The sequence below is a fragment of the Branchiostoma floridae genome, chromosome 11, assembly GCF_000003815.2.
Source record: "Branchiostoma floridae strain S238N-H82 chromosome 11, Bfl_VNyyK, whole genome shotgun sequence".
NCBI lineage: Eukaryota > Metazoa > Chordata > Leptocardii > Amphioxiformes > Branchiostomatidae > Branchiostoma > Branchiostoma floridae.
This window is the reverse complement of record NC_049989.1, coordinates 18,214,105-18,236,850: the sequence shown is the minus strand read 5'-3', so window position 1 is coordinate 18,236,850 and position 22,746 is coordinate 18,214,105. Positions and strand designations below refer to the sequence as shown.

Below are 22,746 nucleotides of genomic sequence, written 5' to 3'. Positions count from 1 at the left end.
CAACGGGCTATCGTAGGTCCAAGTAGCCTGACGTGATAGCCAGCCCAGGTAGACAGCCCAGGTAGACAGCCCAGGTAGACAGCCCAGGTAGACAGCCCAGGTAGACAGCCCAGCCTTTTCCGTAAACCCTATTATAACCCAATAGAAACATGTTTTAGCCCTAAATATACTAATGCTGTCCATTCAAAGCGACTTTGAACAACGACCTTAAAGTTAGAGTTGCCTATCAATAACTAAGGACATTTCGAAACCAATTTTGTACTGTGTGTTGAATTATGTCTAAATTTTGTATAAACATGATTGTGCAGTATCTAAAAACTTATTAGATTATGAATAACATTTGATTCCTTCGCGTTCGAGAGAATATTTTAACTTTGACCCAAACACATATCATGGATAGAAAAGAAACCTTAGGCTACACTCAAACTTGTTGAACGGATTTTGGTAACTTTTTGGGAATCGAACCAGGACGGACTTGTTTGTGCTATGTGTGAAGACATTTGTTGGCATTTCTTTTAAATTATGGTGAAACAGGTAAATTTTCGAAAATACAGCTCAAGATACTGAGCCAATCGTTAAGTAGTTCATTTTCTTGTTTCTTTTCAGTAAACCATCTTCAAAAAGTGTAAGTTCTTAAGTTTTTATTTCACACTCAGAAAGTATTATTTCTAGAAAAACAGGCAAAACTATGTTTGAGAATGGGGACAGCCAGTCAGTTATTTTTTATATGGAAATGTCTTCATTTAATAAATTGTTTCTATTTATTGTCAAATATTGTCACATTGCTTTTTTATGCCATGCGTGTCCTTTGTATTGTCTTTCTCTTTCAAACAATGAAGAATGAACTTTGGAACAATAAAGAATGACATTTAAAAAAGAAAACTACCCACAGGGCCCAACAGTGTTCCCCATACTCTGTCCCTAACAAGTAACCTTCCCACTTGCAACGTTTCTCACCAGCATTGTCCTGGTTACAGTGCATACATGTACATTAGAATCCAGACATTTAAAGAATGTCCAGTTTGTTAAATACTAGGACATAACGTTCATATATCATACTGTTTATACTTCTGCTCCTGTGTGTATAGCTAGTACCAAGAAAGATTAATAGATACTGTTCTTCCCATGAAAAGCTTTCAATTTGATAGGACTACATTCAAATATAGTTATTTCAAGTTCGAAAACAGATTTCAAATTTGGTGACAGTACGTACGTAGCGTATTTTGCCAGGCATTTTTACTTATAATAAGTACCTTGACACATGTATATGGCTTGTGTGAAGCAACCATAAGTCCATATATGGGAATGTTGCAGGTCGGTGGCTGACAGGGCAGGCGTGGTCTCCCCGATGTTAGCTGAGGTTCTCGGCCAGCGCAGCTGAAGAAGGGAACAAGATATGTTAGACATCATGGTAAACAATACTGTACATGCATTTACGTTCGCGGGGATTTAGTTTCGCAGTAGCGGAAGAAACGGCTTTTCGCAGTGGTTTTATGTTTGTGACAGCGCCATGCAAAGTAGTCTCTTACTGCCATGGAAAAATGTTCACAGTGGTTTTAAGTTCACGGTGAAGCAGCCACCACGAAAACCACGAGTATTAAACCACCGCAAAAGTTTCTGCATTTACAGTAATTAGTTTTTAAGCAACATTCTATCTACACATGTACTTCATGGACAAGTATCTATTACATAACTCGTATAAGCCCCTGTTGCACAAAGCTGGACATGGCCTCCCAGGTGTCTCCAGACCATGGCTGGCAATGGGAGTTAATATATAGTTCAAAGCGAGGTCATCTGTTGTTGGTAGTTGATTACCAAGGTTGCCTACTGGCCCTCTTAAAAGCCATCTGCACCAGTCAACTATAAATTCTGAAACATCAGACTTAAATGGAAAGTAGTATTCTACTTGGACGCGATATAAGCAGTGCAAACTGGGGCCAGTATAGTATGGATTCCCAACCCTGTGCTTATCGACCTTGCTATAGGAAGCGGTTAAGAACTACATGTAAGTCGTGGGAAAGTCCTGAGTGTATGACAGGCGCTTTGGAAGCAATCCTATCGCTAAGAGTTCCTTGCATGCCCTTTTGTTACCCTTTTCCCCCAACAGGTTGAAACATAACTGTAACATTTTCCTCCTTTTAACTTCAACTGACACGGCCACATAAGATTTGGTAAAAGGCGTTGGCAAGAAAGGTCAAGTGACCAAGGTCATGTACAGATCTATATATACGCACACTTTCAAAAGGATAAAAGCATAATTTTACTATTTATAAGTGGTTTGGGGGCTTTCATGTACGCTTAGGTCATGGTCACTATCAAGCCATTAGGCCACACCAATTTAATTTCTTGGTTCACGGATTCGCTCGCTCCTATTTTTTGGGAAAAAAAATAAAAATAAAAATTACCACTCAGCAAATTTTCACCATTAATGAAAGCATTCACCAACTTTCTGGTGTAGCAAATTGGCCTTTATATCATAAGCTCCTTAAAGTATGGGTACAGGTGCTGTTACTGTACAATAATAGTGTTTTTGTACTTTTTTCAAGCTGAAAACTTTTTTTCTTTATGTTTTGGATTAGCCGTTACCTTTACCCCAACCATTTTACAATTTTTATTTTTATTTTTATTTCGCCCTCTCGCTCCATATTTTCTATGAAAAAATCCGTGAACCAAGAAATCAAATTGGTGTGGCCTTAGGGTGAATGATAGACATTTACAGCTTAAAAGGAGGCAGAAAACAACTGATGTGTCCATTTTGGAGGGTAACTAAGTCCCGGGAGGACCAAGTAGATGGGGAGAAAGGGAATCTGTTTGAAGCGTTCCAAATCCTGGATAACAGTCTTATGACTGTAGTGCGAGTATGCTGCAGATTGAAGTTCTTGAGCCAACGTCACACTGTCAACAACTTTTGACAGTCTTTGTTGATACAGCATCAGAAGATTGCCTAATTTTAAAATAGCCAAAGGATCAAGCGTTACTTTTGTGTGAGATTTGCCTCTCTTTAAATTCAGGACCTCTGGTGGGATGGAGGGATAGAGATTGTGATCTACACTACACTAGGTACTACTTTTCACCTGGACGAACAAATTTGTATAAAGTGCCTTTCCCAAGGGTACAACATCAGTGGCAAGTCATGAGATTTGAATCCAAGACCTTTAGGTCCTGGGCCAAATGCCCTAACCCTTATACCAACACGACACCACTAAAGGAAGACTGCTAAGCTGCTCAATATGTTTAGCCACGACCACCATCTTCTTATACTGCAAAAATTACACCATCAAAACAAAGTAAACTTTCCAAAGAAATAATTGTTTCCAGAAACGCAGGTATCTCCTTAAGAAAGAAGCTTGCCAAGTCATTACTTTTCCTTCTATTTTGTCTCCTGCGGCAGATTCTGTTGTTTCTACCCAGAAGAACAATTTGCCCTCAGCAGATGCTATTGGCGGAATAATTGGAAAGAAATTATGAAGTCTCCAAACTGCAGCTGTGCCAATTTTCCAACTGATTTGCTGCATAGCCAAAAAGCACGGGAAAATTCAAAAGATGCGACAACATGTGAGGGATGAGAAAATGCAACATGTGAGCAATCAAAGTTTAATTCACTGTCAGAGAGACGTGAAAATGCACTTTATCTTCACAAAAGTTCTGAATTTAGTTTAAAGCATTGAAATTACCCATGCAGGCCCCTCAAATATAACTTGCTAGCACTGTTGCTATAGAAAACTGCTACTATAGCAAATTTATAAACACTACTCACTACAATCCAAGCCAAACGCTTCAAAATCTGTCAAGTCCCACGACAACACTAAATCAGTTGGTTTGCATTCTCCTCTGTTATTGTAAGAAACAACCAAGTACTGAAAAAGCCTGCCCTCACACTGAAGAATAGAGAATGTGAGAAAATGTTCAATATCTGGTGCAAAATAATCATCACTCGATATGCAAGAGAATAAATCAAAGAGGACTTGTCATAAAATCAAGCTTCCCCGCTCAGAGACTCAACAACCAACAGGACAGCTTTTTTGATCCAAGGTGAAGTCAAGGCCACAAAAGTGTGCTTCGACAGCCCAAGCTTTCAACATGACACGTTCGTAAATAAATCGCTGTAAAACAACCTGTGCAGAAAGTCATGAACTATTGACACTACCTCCCACTTCTGTCAAACCCTTGACACGTGAGGAAAATAAAGAGGGACCTGAGAGTGACGAAGGGTCCAACTTGAGAGCGCACTTGACCAGAGGCAAGCAATTGCAAAGATCATAAAATGGATTTTTGCTGTATATATTACATTTGCCCTTCTACTTTGTAGGGGGTTTAACCTGTCAAAGTCTAAGACTTGAGATTGCAGGATTGCTGTCTCCCTGGTTTCTTAATCCTGAGTTCCATGTCAATCCATTGATCTCAAGTCACATCAATGAAAGTTCTGTTTTTTGATGGAATATCATAAAATTTACAGCTCTCTGATCAGAGTCCCTCGTGGAGACTTGCTACTATGCCTAGTACATAGTGGTGCGTACCTAAAGCCCGGACTTGGAATTGGACCTAAAAATGTTTAGGTCCAATTAGCAAGTAAAAAAAAAACCTAAATGTCCGGAGCCAAGTCCGGACTTGCAAAAAGCAATCTGACATTTATATTCCTTTTTTTTTTGTTCTTATTATAATAACCATCTAAAACCTTCCATAGACCATGAAATTTGCACTGGAAAAAGACAAAAAACATTTTGTGTTTACACTGGCTGTATATCATTTTCATGTATTTTTCACATTGCATTTCAATTCATGCTAACATGTAATTGCCTATACACCATCCCCCCTCCCCCTAAAAAAAAATGCACATAATATGCAATGATGGGTTCAGGTCCTGGACCTGAACTGCTGGACCTGAATCCGGACCTGAACCTGAAATTGAGTTTAGGTACGCACCACTACTAGTACATGTACTGGCTGAGATCTGAACATGATCTGTCAACAGAGACTGCAGCTGTGATCTCTCCAAGCAAAATCGGCCATTCTGTGAGATAATGCACTCCATAAGACTCGTGCCTAAGGCATTTTTATAGCTACCCCCAACAAAGCAGAAAGGCAAATGTTTGGGTTATTAAGAATACTGGGTAGTGTACATGCATGGTAGGGGGTAAAAAAGGATTTACCATTTTCTAGAGAAAGTAGGTTGGCAAGAGGACCTAAATAAGGACTGTCTCCACTCATGGACTTGTCCCTCCAACATGGTACGGAAATTGCCTGTTGCGATGGACAAAAACATTGATACCAGCCATCCATAACTTTAAGGATAATTACCATTTTTAATGAAAGTTGAAAGTTGGGTGGGGTAGCAAGAGGGCCTAAATGAGGGCTGTCTCCAGGTCTTATCCCTCCACCATGTATGGAAATTGCCTGTTATGACCCCCCAAAAAAAACAGCCATGCATAAAATCTGACTGTCTTTAAAACATGAAATTGACGGAAAAAATGTAACCTTAAAATGGCAGATTTAACCAGGAAAATTAACAAAATGGGCTCACAATGAGTGGGACAGAAAAAATTTCAAGCTGGTGACAGCCCTAGCCTCAATCCTGTTAAATTGTGCCTAAGGTCAGAAAGTTGTTTCCCTGACCATCATACACCACCAACCACCTGTCAGAACACAAATCTTCCATTCATCATGATTGTACATAATGGGTCAAACAACCTGCCGCACCACTTCACTTGGATACAGCACTACAACAAAGCAGCAGGGCGACACTTTCTCTTTCTCTGCAACAACAACAACCACTACAGAGGCAAAAGCACTATCTTTTGGACGACTAAGACTTCAAGGTGGAAAGTTAAGACAAGTAAGCCTTCTTAGATACCTGCCAGACGGTACAACAAAGAAGCAGCGCAACATTTTTTCTTTCTCTGCTACAACAACAACTACTACAGTCTCGACAAAAGCACCATCTTTTGGACTTAGTAAGACTTTCAGAGGGAAAGTTGAGATAGCAGTAAGCCTTCTCAGATAGCAGCCAGTGGAGGACTATCAAGAAATCAACACACGATGGAAAAGGTGGTGAAGACTACGAGACCTCGCCTGGGAACGTTGACACGGGGCTTGTCCACGCTGTCTGGAAACAGTCTATCCCTGAGGAGAATGCGACTGGAGAGTTCAACAACCTCAGCAGCGTCCGAAGCCGCCACCGACGACTTGGAGTTTCGGGAACAGGTCCCGCCGACATACCAGTTGGGACCGACCAAGAAGTTCTCACAAACAGAGGTATGTATGGTTATAATTGTGATAAACTATATGCAGCAGTCGTATAAGCTTTTTAGCTTCTACTCACCTTACAGAAGAAATGCTAAACTGGAACAAAACTCTATTTTTTTTCTCATTTACTATCAAAGTAATGTTAATATCATACTCCTAAGGTACAAATGTACAATGGTACCTTCAGCTATCTTCATACAAAGACTAGATACATGTAAGCATGTTGTTATTAAACATTTTTTCTTGAAGGCCTTACTGAACAGGTGGTTGCATAATTGCGAACTCATGTTTATGTTTGAATGGTCAAATATAAACTTAAAATCAGTTAGGACTGCAATAATGACACTTCATTTCAAAATAACAGAAAGCAGTTTCAGCTTTGAAACGTTCACGTGCAAGCTAAATGTTGCCAAAGACAGAAGAAACAGTGTACTGTGCTGAATACTAGTACTCCGGCCCAGCCCTATAGCACCACAACATACATACATGTACTTCCTCCACTGAGTAAATACCATGCCTCGCTACCCAACAAGAATGGTACCAGTCACTGATGCTTGCCTTCTCCCACTACAAAAACTAATTGATGTTTGTACAACGGAGGTCGGCACAAAAAAAGACAACTTCCCCGGAGATGTGCCTTACAACTCTTAATAGGGCATGCTTGTCGCAACCGTTTAATTGAAAATACCGAACAGTTGCGGGTTTCCGGGCAAAACAAAGTGCAGTATGGCCCCACAATTACGTTAAGGTGCGGTCTCACCGCACTTGCGTCACACTTGCATCGAAAGGTACTCAACGAATTTCAGAGATAAAGGACAAATTTTCTTACTTTTGTGTATTTTGTCATCTTCTAAGTCATACTTTTACGTATTACGCAATATCTAAATTATAAAAAATCGAAGAAAAGGCAACACTTAAGTTACTGTAAATTGATTTGCATTCCTATACACACTTCACAAGATTCGGAGTATCAATTGGTAAGACTAGACTGCAAACACTGCCACAGCTGAATGCTCCGTTGAGCCTTTTGGGCAACTCAACGTTCCGCTATGAGATTTGAGAAGATACCAAGAATTTGTCAGTAACACTTCAACCATGAATTTTAGATAATTATGAATAATGTTGTTGTTTTTAATACATAATATCATTTGAATATTTATAATCGATAAAGATTAGACATCCAGGTAATAAGATATGTCAAAAAGCAGTCACTCAAGTGACTGGATATGATTTTGGAAATGGTCTGACGTTTCAGATAGTTCATTAGAATAAAGTGACCCATTTCACTTCACAAATAGTTCATCCGCCAAACCAAACTTCAAATTACAGCAAGCCAGCTACACAATATATGATTGCAGTGAAATGAAATAGCTCGTTAAGCCTTGGAGGGAAAGGCATGCAGACCCTCTCTTATTGATTTGCTATTCTACAGGATACAGGGTGTAACTGCTTGGAAAGATTGTTCCTATCACAACAATGGAGATAGCATTACTGAAAGTAAAGCCCTGAATAAAAACTAAGCTAACTGATATACATCTTTCTTACAAATTGAGCACAGTCGGTGGAGCATATCAAAGGTAGTACAGAGATAGCAAAACATATTGACGTAACAAGGTTTCGTAACTAGTAATCCAATAGCATAATCAGATGAAGAAAAGACAAATTTGTCTCTTTTGTATACCAATTCACAGCTAGGACATATAAAAACTCTCTCCAACAAAAGTTCTCCAGTGTCACTGACGAAAGACACCAAATGGTTGTCAGAAATGTCTCACCATTTCCAAAATCATATCAGTTTCTTGAGTAACTGCTTTGTGGCGTAAAAGACGAAAGTATGTCCATAGTACAAATGATTTCTGGGCTAGTCTTGCATCATATGCTACCACCTGAGATGTCTTTCTTGTTCCCCTCTCTTTGGAATTTCTTAATTGCAGATAATTTGGGGTCATCAGAAACTTTTTTCTCGGTGTGTTCTTTTGGGCCCTGAAGGTACAATTATCTCAGGAAAATGGATCACTTTCTTTACAAGAGATAAGCTAGCATTGCAATTACTTAAGAAAGAACAAAGTTTAACATGAAAATCAATGCTGTTGTACATACTTGGTCTAGGAATAGTTAAGCTATAAAATGGAAAAATTCTGTGCTTTATTCAATTAACAGGTCATATTTGGTGGCTTCACTTAGGTCTATTAAGAGTACAATCTTCTAACAGCTTACAATCTTTTAGAATCTTTCAAAGCAGCACATTTATGCAAACATTTTATCTCTGATTTTCCTTCCATGCATGGACACTTTTAGCTTCATTATTGATGGATATTACATTGCATCGATGTTATCACAGTACAATCATAGTCTGTCTAAGCTAGACTACTGTGTTCTGTATTTCCTCATATAAATCACCAAAAGACCCATAAAAGAAATATTTACACACAAAAAAATAATATTACTTCTACTGTGCTGGACAATCACCTTACTACTTGCATTTCTGTTTCAGTAGCCCTTGCCAACACGACATTTGTGCAATCGCTACAGCAGGGGACTAGCCACTGGTAGTTTGTGTGTTCAACTTCCATACTAGTCATTCCCATATGCTAAGCAGAGAAAGCTGAATGACCGTTTTTAATGTCTTTGGTATGACTTGGCCAGGGATCAAACTCACAACCTACCAAATGCAAGGCAAACTACCTACCCACTGGACCATTGCACCGGTCTTTAACTCTACTCTGAATCTTTTGTATCTTTCCCCAGGTGAAAAACGTGATCCAGTCAGTGCTCGAGAACAAACTAGGAGAAACCAAGTACGAGGAGACCCCTGGCGGGACCCTCGCGAAGTGCCTCTCAGATGACATCACAAAGGAAGTGAAGAAGCTCGGCTTTGACAGATACAAGATCGTGTCCACCGTCAGCTTTGGCCCCCTCAAAAACAGCAGTGTGAAGTATGTCAGCAGGTGTATCTGGAATCCCCAGTTCGACAACTTTGCAGAGTACACGTACAGGAATAAGTCTCTGTACTGTGTTGGGACTGTGTATGGGGTGTACGTGGAATGAGGGGTGGCCAGATATTTGTTCATAATCATATCCATAAAGCAGGTGTATTTGGAATCCTGAGTTCAACAACTTTGCTGAGTACACGTACAGGAATAAGTCTCTGTACTGTGTTGGGACTGTGTATGGGGTGTACGTGGAATGAGGGGTGGCCAAATATTTGTTCGTAATCATATCCATAGAGTAGGTGCATTTGGAATCCACAGTTCAACAACTTTGCAGAGTATACCTATAGGAATAAGTCTCTGTACTGTGTTGGGACTGTGTATGGGGTGTACGTGGAATGAGGGGTGGCCAGATATTTGTTCATAATCATATCCATAAAGCAGGCGTATTTGGAATCCTGAGTTCGACAACTTTGCAGAGTACACGTACAGGAATAAGTCTTTGTACTGTGTTGGGACTGTGTATGGGGTGTACATGGAATAAAGGGTGGCCAGATATGTCTTCATTATTATAATTTTGGGGCCTGCATGGGGGGGGGGGGCATCACCAATGCTCTACGTTAAATTCATAAAGGCAGCAACCATTTACATTGAACTCGGCAATCTGGCTTCTATTTATGCTAAATACAGTTGCAAATTACATAATTATGCTTGGATTTATTTTCTATGTTATTATATCCGTCCAGCTACAAACTACACTGAATCAAAGTAACAGCTGATTATGCTCTATATAAAGGGTCATGTAGGGCCATGGGTTTTTTTCAAGGTGAATGTGAAATATTAAGTGGTGTTTAAATGTCATGTAACACTATCTGGCCGACACCTGAGCAATACGATCCTTTGAACAAATTAATGGCTTTATACTAACTGTTGAATTTAAAACTGCTGCTAAGGGGAAACAAGAATTTCTAAGTACATGTAGCCATTATGCCTGCACAGGTGATGAAATGAATGGAAATGAATGTTATACCCGGAGTACTAATTTTGCACAAAGAAAATCACCAGAATTTCAGATGCAGATCACAACATTTGCAAATAACAACTGGGTCTAAGCCTTTTTGCCTAATTGTAAAAAAAAAACTTTCAATACTTTGATGTGTTCACTGACTTCTGAACAGCTGTGTTGAAACTAATTTATATCGTAAGCAAATATATTTCCTTTTTTCCGTCCACTTTATATCTATTGTATCAATGCACAGATGTGTGACATATTAAAGAAAATGTTTTGATACAACACTCAAGGCAAAAGCCAATAAGTCATTTCTGATATCAAGATATTATATTAATTATCTATTTAAAACTTTTGATGCATTTGAAGAAGATGCTACAATTGTACTTTGTGTGTTTCTTATAAATCATTTTATTGACTGTTATAGTCACAAACTCCAGATTGTACGCATGGTCTCATTTTTCTAGTATATGACAATTTCCACTGCCATTGTTTTAAGAGAAAGAAACACAAATACATATCATATACACTTAAAGGTCTTGGTTAAACTTTGCTGTCATTTTCCTGCCCACCCCTACATGTACATACATGTAACGTGATATGAGAGGACAAAGCATAGCCAGGGAAGTGGAAAGATATTATCTTAAGTACTGAGAACAATTACTGTAAATGCATTTATTTTCGCGGGGATTTAATTTCGCGGTAGCGGCAAAATGGACATTTCGCGGTGGATTTAATTTCGCGGTAGCGTCATCCCGCGAAATTCAATGCATTTTCAGCACTGCACTGTAGTCACGAACTGCCGTGTAAAACCCGGCGCCTCTACAAACCGCCAGTCGGAAAACACTTGCTGGTTACCCGGTAAGGGTCCTATACAGACGGATAGAACAGTTTCCATGCTTTTGACTTGTTCTTGCGTGAGCCACTGTTACTGATCTAATCGTATCTACCCTCTCAATACGTAATAGTATACAGTAGTACGACCTTTGTATCATGGTGAACATACTGTACAGTACTTAACTGTAATACAGTTGGTCGTATGAAAAAATTACATGTGTCTTCAGTCAAGACTTCACCGTAGTAAGTATGTCAAACATTTCATTATACAGTGACAAAGACAGTAGTAGTATGTACATGGAGCGGAAAAGGGGCACCTTAGGCGGCGCCAGCAGACGAAATATTCGCGGTGGATTTAATTTCGCGGTGAAGCGGCCGCCGCGAAAACCGCGAATATTAATCCACCGCGAATATTTCTGCATTTACAGTAAATCTTTTTGTTTTGGGGTAAGACAAAAGACACCTGGCTACACCTGGATGATCTAAGGAGATACATGTCAGGTCACTTAGATACCTGGCTTTTCTCCGTCTTAAGTGGTATTGTGGGAGGCTTTTCCTTATACTGGACAGGTATCTAGGGTTAGTCCCTATGGATTACTCAACTTTAGCATCAATAGAAACATGAAGCAACATGTGCATGTATCTTTCCAGCTATGTAAGCGTACCCTACAGCTCAGTTCGATGGTGTCAGAATGCACAGGAGCCAATCGCACTGACCACCGTGCCATATGGGGGGTACTCAATTGGCTCTTTCTTACAGTCTCCACTTTGATGCAAGACCCAAACAATTGATTACATTTATATAGTACCTAGTCTCTTGCTATGTTAAACATTCAATTTGGCACTCAAAAACCAGATATCTATGTATACCAATGACTTTCTTTGAACAAAAAGACACACAAAACAAATATCACGTACATTGTAATTCAACACATTGTCAACAAGAACTTCACAAAAGGTGGGCCAATTATCTATTCATTGACAATATCTATTTGGCAATCACACTCCCTTATGGAGCGAAAAGCCCCTTTAAGATCATAAGACAATCATGGCAGTATGCTTACTTTGGAACCTGTTTCTCTTGCGCTCCGCCTCTTGTTTCCAGACTGGCTCTGCCTGCATGCTTGTTGTCAGGTCAACACCTGGGAGGGAAACAAACAAAATTTATTAGACATTGGCTTTTTATAGTTGCTTTCAACCTTTTGTAACGATCATGGTTGGAAAGTTTCGAGAAAGGATGATTGGCATTGCACAAATTGGTTATTTGGTGGACAATATTGTACAACAATGGATCAACATGCTAAAAGTTCACACATTCATGCTATCCAACAATGCAGAGATCACATTCTCATATATTTGTAACACATTTGTGACTGTGACACTGAGCCACTCCAATCTATAGATTTGTATGGTTCTCGGAAAGAAGACAGCAGAGGTGAAAAACTTAAAATCTGACTGTATTCACTCCCTAAAATTTAGAGACCTTGGGCATAAATGTGGTCCTCAAGCTCTGTTTTTCCTCAAAACAAACTCTCAAATCCGAGAACAACAAATCAAATTGGATAGGCCCTATATATGTATATCCATCCAAGAGCTGCATGCTGTGTGAAGGAGAAAAACACCCATGAATAAAAAGCTTTGAAAAAAAAAAAAAGAAGACAGAGAAACCCTAGAGTTATATGAAGTGCACCATATCAGTCATTCTCAAACACACAAGACTGCATCCAGCATGTTCCAGATTTGGTGACTTGTGTGGTTTTGTGACAGGAAATAGGCCAGTTCACAGTTTCAATTTTTTTCATGCGTAGTACTGCACATAGTGGGTTTTATGTCAAAAAGCAGTCACCCAAGAAATGATAAATCCTGTTGTTTGAGTAAACAGCATTGCTTTTTGGCATATCTTATTACTTGAATGTCAAAAATAAGCTTTCATCACTCATTGTGTGTTTTACATCAAAGTTCAAGGTCCCTGAGATATAATCAATACGCCTCTGGACATGTATATAACATGGTCTTGACAAGGACTTTTTACAACTTAGGGGCCTTTACCTTTGACCTTGTGCATGCTCAGTTCAAACAGTGAACAAGCCTATAGAAGGGTAGATGGAAAGATGGGCTGGAAAGACATTAACCATGCAACCAAGGCAAGCAAACGAGCATGTGTGTAATACATGTATTACAACATTGTGCAAACCATGGAAAGCAAGCACCATCCCTGCTGCAGTACAATGTTAATGTTATCAAAATTACAGTCAAACCTGCCAAAGAAGACCACTCAGGGGGCCAACCAATAAAATCTGGTCTATGTGGGCAGGTGGTCATTATAGTAAGGGTTCTTTGCCCTTGTGTCAATGGGAAAGATCATCTAAGGGACTGCCAAAAAGTGTTTAACAGGTAGTCACCATAGAAGGGATTATTTAATGTTTTTGTCAATGGCAGAAATCTATATATAGTAAGGGACCGCCAAACAGTGGTCATATTGCTCTTGTGGTCTTCATGTTGAGGTGGTAACTTGCACAGGTTTGACTGCAATCAACAGTGGCTGTCATTACCTTAGATATGTTATCATTATAATTTAGTTAGATCAGTGTAAAGCAACAAGTGTCAAGTCAAGATGCATGTTTCCTATACTAAACAGTGGACAGGCGTAACTTCATTAGGCAGCAAAGGTCTTGTTCAAACTGTGCGGTGAAATTAATCATTACAGATTAGCATAGAGAAAAGAGAGTGTAGATTTGGTTGGTTAGATTGCGTGCGATGCCCAGCCACCTCTCACCACCGCCCAGTTGTCGGGAGTCTTACCAGCGGGTCGTGGTCGCGACCTGGGTCTGTGGACAGGGGAGTCGGGGTCCGCACTCTCGTCACTGTCTGCTGGGAGAAGCAATTTGTCCTGTTACACCTGACACTCATAAACATCTACTGTACAATAGACTGTGACCAGATAAAAGCATGATGGTTCTCTCCAGTGCATCTGATTTGTATCCCCTATGCTGCTATCTGGGTCCCAATGCTGTGATTGGTATGCCCATACTACAATCTGGGTCCCTACGCTGTGTTTCAACATGCAGGGGGGGTGGCTTTTCTGCTGTTTTGTACCAAATGTAGAAATTTTTTGCTTTCAAAATGCAGGGACTAGAGTTTCTGTGGGTTATACATCCTAAAAATTTCTGGGCATGGATGTCCCCAAAGGCCCTGCAATGATCAAGCTTGCACTGCTTGCCACCTGGCTTTGCCACTCTAAGATCCCCCCTGAAAAACTCCTGGAGAGACCCTTACATCCTGGTATAACGGTTAACCTTTTCAGCACCAAGGACAGGGATATTTACATTTCTTGGGGACATCTTTTTGGGAGTTCTTTTTATTTCTGAGTATACACCAACTGTACAAACATGTAACAAATAATGTTTTGAATCACATAGTATGTAGATTATCTCTGTATTTTGTCAATCAGCTAGTGCAATTGATAAAAGCATCTTTCAACGAGTGACTGCTGAGTGACAAAAGATTTGTTAGATCGGTGAACAAATTTCATAGACAATCTTTTGTTTTAAATTTTGTTTTGTTGTCTTTCAAATCATACTTTTCCAATCTTGCATCATATTCTAGCTATCAAATGAAAGGTTACACAAATCCATTCTCTTCTGCCTGCAGGCAACATAAAATTTCTCATTATGAATAACATTTCTGATGGCCCAACACAACACAACAAAAGGTGCTCCAAACAAGGATGCCTTTCAAAAGATTTGAACTGGGGTCTCCCAGTTAATGACTAATTGGAACCAGGAGATCTACTGTGAGGCTGCTACCAATGGTCCATTGAGTTACAGGGACATCCCATATCTCTAGACACCCTATTAACTTACTTGGTGCAGGAGACTGTGGCCTGGGTGTCAGCTGTGAGGTTGTCAGTTAAATTACAGGGACATCATTGTCTATAGACATCCCAGGAACTTACCAGGATTCCTCTCCCTGGATTAGAACGGGGTCTCCCACTTACAAACTAGTAACTGTTGGAACCAGGAGATCCACTGTGAGGCTGCGACTAGTACCAATGGTCCATGGAGTTATAAGACATCAGTATCTTTAGACATCTCAGGAAGTTACCAGAGGAAGTTTCCTGGATTAGAACTGAGGTCTTACACTTACAAACTAGTAACTGTTGGAACTAGAGGCGCAACTGTGAGGCAGCTACCGATGGTCCAATGAGTTACAGGGACAGATGTCTACAGAGTCCCTATCTGTAACATCTGAGGAACTTACTTGGTGCGGCAGACTGTGGCCTGGAGCGAAGTTTCTGCAGCCAGTTGGCGGGGCTGTCGGGCGAGTCCTTGGATAAGAACTGGGGTCTCCCAGTTACCAATTGGAACCACTGAGATCAACTGTGAGGCTGCCAGTTGTGCTACAGGGACACCCCTATCTGTAGACATCTGAGGAACTTACTTGGTGCGGCGGACTGGGGCCTGGAGCGAAGTTTCTGAAGCCAGTTGGCGGGGCTGTCGGGCGAGTCCTTGCTGTCGCTGGTGATGATCTGGGTCTGGTACCGTCCCTCCCGTCTGCGGCGGGACAGCTCACGCTTCCACGCAGGCTCGGGTGGGGGCTCCTCTGCTTCCTTAGACTTTGGGGGCTGAAGATGATAGATATTGTTCACTTTCACTGATTCATTTATTTCACTAAATTCATTTATTTTCGTAGGGGATCAAGTCAATACCTTCAATTTGAAACAATTCTGTAGCATAATTACAATAATACGTTAATAATGCCTATTCACTGTGTTATACATGTAAATTTAGAGGGAGGTCAATGCAAATACATAAGAATAAAAACACGACAAAAGTTTCAAGATCTACAGTACATGTACTAGTACTTGGTACATGTATAGGGATACAGCATCAATTTCAATCATGATCAACATCATAACAAAAAAAATGATGCAAAAACATTGGCTGGTGCTCCTTCTACTAAATGCTGTTATAATAGAAAATTTGTACTATAATTATAACAGCATCTAGCAATACTAAAGAATACAATGGCCATGTAGGGGACTGACCATTGGAACATTTCCAGGAGGAAGGGTGGGAGGGGAGGTGGCTGACGGCTCAGAAGGCTCCTACAGGGCAACAAAAATAAAACAAAACAAGCATAAAATGTTAAATCAGGCAAAGAAAACAAAAGAAAACAGTTGCAATGAATGCAAAGTAAAGGACAAGCAAATGCAAAATAAAGCTTAAAAATCAGCAAACAGAAGTTAAACATCATTCTTTTTAGAATTCTTCTGTATCATCAAATTGAAATGAAAAGCTACTGGTAACGCTAAGTCACCTTTATCTGTGGAGTAACCTATATCCTTGATAACACCAGGTATTTAGGGATACCAAATTCATGGATGAGTGGTTTTAAACTGCAATATTTTGAAAACTGCTATTTGAAACCACAGTCCATCGACTTGATATCCCTAAATGTAAATAACCTGTTTCTTAAAATAATAGATATAGCTTATCCGTAGATATTAGTGAACTAGTGTTAGCCATTTACATCAGAGCTCACCAACCTTCCCTCAACCGACATGGGGGCCAATACTGACTGCCAAGCACCTTTGACCCTTTCCTGACATTTATGACTTAGGCCTTGGGTCATTTCAACTTGATAAGGATCAGAGGACTGATCGAAAGCTTGTTGGTAAGCGTTTTATTTTGCATACAGATGTAGGGTTTCTAAAATGTACACAATATCATTAGCGCTTACGGTGTAGCCCTCGTGCCGCACTTGGCTCTTCCGTCTCCTGATCTCCTTCTTCCAGACAGGTTCCTCCACAGGCTGGGCGGAAACCTGCGAGTCTCTCCCCTTCAGCTCATCCAGGTGAGACTTAGTGCCCGGGTCACCTGTGGGGTGGGGGGAGCAGGAAATAATCAGATGCCACTCTTAACAGCTGTAAAGCTAAGGGCACAACCTGCCGTACGTGCTTTTTGTCCATACGCTTTTGTAGGGCATCACATCAGCCAGGTTTTTCTGAAAACATGGGAAAGGAATGGCAAGAGCAGGGAGAGAGTCACTCGCACGGTTTAGCAAGGTGTAATACGCATGTAATATTAAGTATGTGGTCTGCATGCCACGCCTAGCTGTGAGCCCGTTGTGTGCATCGTTCGTTGCGCAAATGGTAAGTGAGTTGTATGAGCTTACAACGTACTTACGACTCCCAAATGATTGCCAACGTTTTGGCACGTAGACACCACGCAGTTGCACGTACAGCAGATTGAACGTGCCGTTAGCTTAAATGACATCTTCTCTACTGACAGAGAAAACTTCTTTTGAACTTCTGGAACAAAGTTGAATTGTAATTTCCAACACAAAAAAAGTCATTCCTTGACAAAGACTGGAACTGATCAGTCAAAAATTTCGCCAAGTCAAATTTTTTGTGTTGGAAATTACAGTTCAACTTGTTCCAGAATGACTTCTACCTACACAGATGAACTTTTAAGTTCTAATAGTCACACAACTTCACACATAATCGATCCCAAACAACTTTTTCCACTACAGATTTTTAACGTTTAAAACTCAGCACACTGGTGCTAGCCTGTCTAGTGTGCTAAAGTTGCCCAATGCCCCTGTTATACAATCTGCCCGATGAATTTGCTAACTCTAAATGATATTTTTGGCAGTAATACCTCCATAAAAATCAGCCAATGTTTGCTGTTCTCCAAGCATCATTCAATACGATGGGGTAGATTTAGAGGTGAAAGATCAGCGATTTTTAAATTTGGTGAATTTTCAAATTCCACAAAAACCAACAGAGCTAAAATGTAGGACAGGGGCTTAATAGGCAAACTTTGAAACTCTCCTAAAGGTTGCTATATTGTCACTCGATGACAGTAAAACTGATCTACATGTAGGTGGTGAGGGACAGCTCTACAGTGTTTGTGAGGGAAGGAGACTCAGTGTAGAAAGAAACTAGACGTTGAGGTAAGTTTCAAAACAAAACAACACAACACAACACAACTCACGAAATTAAAGCTATAGTTGAAATAGGGGTGGGTACCGGTACAGTGTAAAGGTACAAAACCATTTTTTTCTTGTTGGACCAGTCCAGAAAACCGGACCTGAAAGTGGAACACTCCATCAAACAGATTCCATTGTAGCAAAATGGACCATTGTTTTGAGTATTGCCCATTCCCAACTTTTCAGACAATTAGGTCCAGGTTCAGGTCCAGACCTGGACTTGATCCTCTGAACCTGTAACTGTACCCACCCCTACTATGAATGTGTGCAATTAGTCTCCACCATACCATAGACAGTACCGCGGGAATCGGTCATTCTCCGCCGCAGAGCGACTCTCCACACGGGAGGGAGTGCATCAGTACGGTACGAGGCATAGGATGGTGTGTGTATGGCGCAGTACCGTGTAATGGCCCTAGATGTCCCCACTACACACGATCATAATTGTGGGCATGCACAGACATGCAAAAAATGATTCATGCATTAACAACTGATAGAGAATCATGCAGGGCTGTCTCCAGCTCAATTTTTTTGTGATTCTAAGGTCTGTTATTCTAAGCTGACAAATACATGTACATTTTATACAGTCTTTCATTTCATTAACTGATGGGGTGGAATTTTTTGCCAAATCTCCGAAAAGAAAGTTAGGTCCTGGAGACAGCCCAGTAATCTTAATATAGATAAGAATGAAAGAGGAAAAATATCTAGCTGTTTAACTCATGATCAGGCACACCATTCCAAGAAAAAAAATAGGAAGAACAGAATCATTGAGTAGAAAGTAGAAGTAGAAATAAAATGCGATACTTCATTATAATAATACAATATACATGTATGATGTTGTGTTTTCTGTCTGCACGTGTGAATTGTAAAGATATGTACTAGACACATCTCCCAAGAAGTCACATCATTAAAAACTATGCTAAAACCATGTAGAACTATTAACTAATTATCAACTAGTTAAGTTCGACTTTTGTTGCGAAGCTTCCACTGACCTCTGACCTCTGGAGCCTTGGCGGTAAAGAAATGGGCGCTGAACTGTTTGAATAACTTCTTGACGGGATGAATTTCCTTTTCTGGGTCATTCTCAGGACAACTTTTTACTCTAGTCACTTTCTCTTTTGTGCAGGAGTCTGTTTTTTCACTTTCCACAGAAGGTTTCGTTTCAGAACATCTGGGAGGGTCTATAAATGCTCTCTCGACGTCTAAAAGGTTTTCGGCCGATTTCGAAACCTGATATTGTTTCTCTATGTTTGACTGGAGATCGGGGGGAATGGTGGTGGGGGTCCGACTCTGATTTTCCTCTGTAAATAACATAGTCACAAAAGGCAATTTGTCCAATCTTCAGCACAATAATACAGTTGTTTGAAAGACAACATACATTGATGAGCGTTAAACATCCAGGTGATAAGATATGACAAATAGCAATTACTCAAGCAACTGGATATGATTTTGGAAAAGATCTGACATTTAAGATAGCATCAATTATCTTTTGATGAAAGATAATTGATGCTATCTGAAACGTTCTACCATTTAAAAAATCTATCTTTTGATAAAAGACTGTGAATGCTGTATGAAACATCTGACCGTTTCCAAAATCATAGCCAGTTGCTTGAGTAACTGCTATTCGGCATAAAGACAACATGTTAGAGCTTTTTCTGCTCAAGGAATTAGCAACCTTGATTTTTGGTTTCTACCAAAGTACTGATGTGAACAACTTGTTAGTGAATTACAAGGACAACAAATCTGTGCTGAAGTGGACAGATTGTAACCCCAACCAATGAACCAACAGAAATTACAAGAGGACATTTGTTACTGCTGATTTTGGCATGGCCACATTTATCATAATTTGTCGTATGATTCTGATGTCAAAGAATTTTCAAGCTGTGACAGAACCCACCAACAAGAAGGATATCAAAAGTCATCCTTTTCAGTTGCTGGACAGCTAAATTGTGCAATGCAAATGTGCAACTTTCCCGTAAAAGGCCACAAATTGTGATTGATGACAATCATGCAATGATAGTATAATGATCATACGACAAATGTAACCAGGGCCTTAAAAATGCTGTCTGTTAATGATTACCTGATTGGTTGATTAGTAAACAATTCTTGGTCATTGATTTTGAAATAGATTAGGACGTATTAGATTTTCCCCCACCAGTCACCACACATCAGAGGTTAGTGGAAGAGTCTCACCCTGATTGCTATCAATTATAATCTACTTATTTCACAGTCATAACTAGTCATATTAACTTGTGTATGTTAGGTTTTCTTTACTTTAACTTGTTGTTATCAATTGGGTTTCTTAACAGGCAATGCTACATAAAAATGTAATGTAGCATAGAACTAACTTTGCAAAAACTCATCATTCATTTTAATTCCAAAAATAAACAGGTTAGGACGCATTAGATATTCCCCCACCATGTTCACCAGACATCAGAGGTTAGTGGAAGAGTCTCAACATGACTCCAGTTAAGTCTACTTGTTTCACAGTGCTCCTATAACTACCCATATTAACATGTGTATGTTAGGTTTATCTTAATTTTACTTGTTATTATCAATTAGGTTTAACAGGCAATGCTAAATTTCAAAGAAGTAACAAAAGAAAGAAAACTATGCATGAATTCATAATTCATTTGAAAGCTAAAAAATAACATATCAATATAAACAATACATGATGATAATGATATTATATTTATAAAACCAGATGAACAATAAAATCTGTATAAAAAAATAAACACGATCCCTCAAAAGAAATGTTTTGGACTTGAAAATTTGGCTTTCTTTGTATATTCTAGATTTAGAATCATGTGTTACTGTATGTAGACCCTGTGTCTCTTAAAATGTTTCTTAAGTTTACAACACCCTGTTTTACTTGTGTCAATTATGTTTCAAGTTTTTTTCCTTGAACATTCTTCAATGAAAGAATGTCGAACTTGTGGAAATGATTTCATGTTTTGGGAGACTTGGCCCCCTTGAAAAAACAACTAACTGAATTAAATCAGCAACCCAGCAGGTTGAAAATTAAACAGATGAGAAATGAATAGAGGTCCGGGAATGGTAAGAGTTTTAGAAAGGGTTTGTCTCTGGAGTTAAACTAGGTTAATCTATTCTACCTGCGGCCCCCTGTTCCTTCTTACGTTTCTGGAGCTGCACCTTCCAATCCGGTATCTGCGCCAGTTCCCCCGGAGAGATGTCTCCGCCGCTCTTGCTGCAATGGTCCAATGCAAAGATATGATATTGTATGATATTTTTATTGGTTAGCAAAATATACGAGCTGATTGATAACATACATACTGGAAATTTAAGATTCAAATGGAGTTTATTATACTTTTCGCATCCAGATTACTAAAAATAATTCCTAAAAAGACTTCTGAAAAAATTTAGAAGGCCCTGTCCTTGGTGCTGAATTGTTTAGTTGTTATGCCATTTTGCCATCCGCTAACTCTAATCTTCTAGCTGTATATGTAATATCATGAAAACTTTTGTCAATCCCAATGGGAATAATAACTTATCAATCTGCATACTATAGGGAGTAAAAATGGTCAAAGATCATGAATTTTGCCCAGTGCAAATGATATTACAGAGTTCTAAATAGCAGAAGCTTACATCACAATTGGACATTTCTCTCAATGCATATTCAAAACAAAAGCCATCACAACTACATGCATACTGGCAAATTCATCGACTATTGATAGCTTTTGAAAGTAATTGACATTTCTTATCATCATGTGATGTTAGATCAGGACAACAATTTTGTACTTACTCTGAATTTTTTCTGCTTCTCAGAGAAACCTCTCTTACAAACGGCGCTTTTGGCTCCTCATCAGCCGATCCAGACAGCTTCCTCTCCAGGCGCTTCTCTGGGTCTGCCGTTTCAATCAGGGCATTGCAGCGTTGCGACTTCTTCCTCGACTGTTCGATCCACGAGGGGCTTTTCGCCGACTCGGTGGTGCCGCCTCCGCTCCCGCTTCCTGGCCTTGTCTTCTTTAGCTTCGTTTCCGAGAACCACGACCCTGTCTTGTCTCCGTTTCTCGCGTCGAACTCTCCGTTCGACTCTGGCGTTCTTGCCAGCTGTTTCAGCGGCGGCAGGTTCGTCTCCACATTACTGTTCTCCTTCTTCGTCTCCAGTTCAACCAGCACCTTGTTACTCTTGACTCTGGCCGTCATGTGCTTGGCTCTGTTGGCCCACTCAGGCGTGCTCTGATCCGGCTGCTTGTCTCTGGAGCTCTCAGCGATGTCTAGAACCCTCTTGGTCTTCTCTTCCGCCTGTTTTGCCCAGTCTGGCGCAGCCCGCTCTACCTCCTTCTCCTTGCTAAGCTCGGTGATCGTTTGGACCCGTTTTGTTTTCTCTTCTGCCTGTTTTGCCCAGTCGGGAGCAGCTCTTTCTGCGGATTTTTCTCGTTCGGCGCTGGATTCCACCATCGTCTGCATCCTCTTGGTTTTCTCTTCCGCCTTCTTTGCCCAGTCTGGGGCGGCTTTCTCCTGTGTTTTCTCCTTCTTCGTGTCCTTGCCACCAGACTAGATGAAAACAAATATTTGCTAATTACTACAGATCATTAGTAGATCAATTTGTGCAACCGTGAGTTTGTAGCTTTCATCATTATACACATGAAAAACATTGCAGTGGGATGTACCAAAGTGCTGTAATTTGCCATAGAAAAAGATGATATTAGGGGCAATAAAACCCGATGACGTCATCAATATGGCCCCAAAAAATCAGATTTAGAATTCTTTCAT

The 22,746-nt window shown here is 40.0% G+C and overlaps 2 protein-coding genes and 1 long non-coding RNA gene across 3 annotated transcripts in view; 2 read left to right on the top strand and 1 right to left on the bottom strand.

The window, feature by feature from the left end:
- LOC118426451 lies at positions 1 to 798 on the top strand. Its single transcript, XR_004832395.1, has 2 exons — positions 1 to 48; positions 88 to 798. It is a non-coding gene; the product is annotated as an uncharacterized LOC118426451 (long non-coding RNA).
- The window catches only part of LOC118426448 (serine/arginine repetitive matrix protein 1-like), a 38,432-nt gene continuing 16,063 nt past the window's right edge, over positions 378 to 22,746 (bottom strand). Inside the window, exons 11-18 of the mRNA XM_035835853.1 lie at positions 21,773 to 22,527; positions 21,123 to 21,217; positions 19,002 to 19,310; positions 16,762 to 16,898; positions 16,067 to 16,126; positions 15,460 to 15,643; positions 12,084 to 12,161; positions 378 to 1,377 (exon numbers count right to left, since the gene is read on the bottom strand). Of these exons, the coding sequence (XP_035691746.1) occupies positions 1,352 to 1,377; positions 12,084 to 12,161; positions 15,460 to 15,643; positions 16,067 to 16,126; positions 16,762 to 16,898; positions 19,002 to 19,310; positions 21,123 to 21,217; positions 21,773 to 22,527 (1,644 nt within the window). The 3' untranslated portion in view covers positions 378 to 1,351. The remainder of the gene's footprint in view (positions 1,378 to 12,083; positions 12,162 to 15,459; positions 15,644 to 16,066; positions 16,127 to 16,761; positions 16,899 to 19,001; positions 19,311 to 21,122; positions 21,218 to 21,772; positions 22,528 to 22,746) is intronic.
- On the top strand, positions 5,687 to 10,621 carry LOC118426450 (tctex1 domain-containing protein 1-B-like). The gene is made up of 2 exons (XM_035835855.1): positions 5,687 to 6,252; positions 8,992 to 10,621. The coding sequence occupies exons 1-2, from the start codon at positions 6,037 to 6,039 to the stop codon at positions 9,289 to 9,291; spliced, it is 516 nt and encodes a 171-aa protein (XP_035691748.1). The 5' UTR covers positions 5,687 to 6,036; the 3' UTR covers positions 9,292 to 10,621.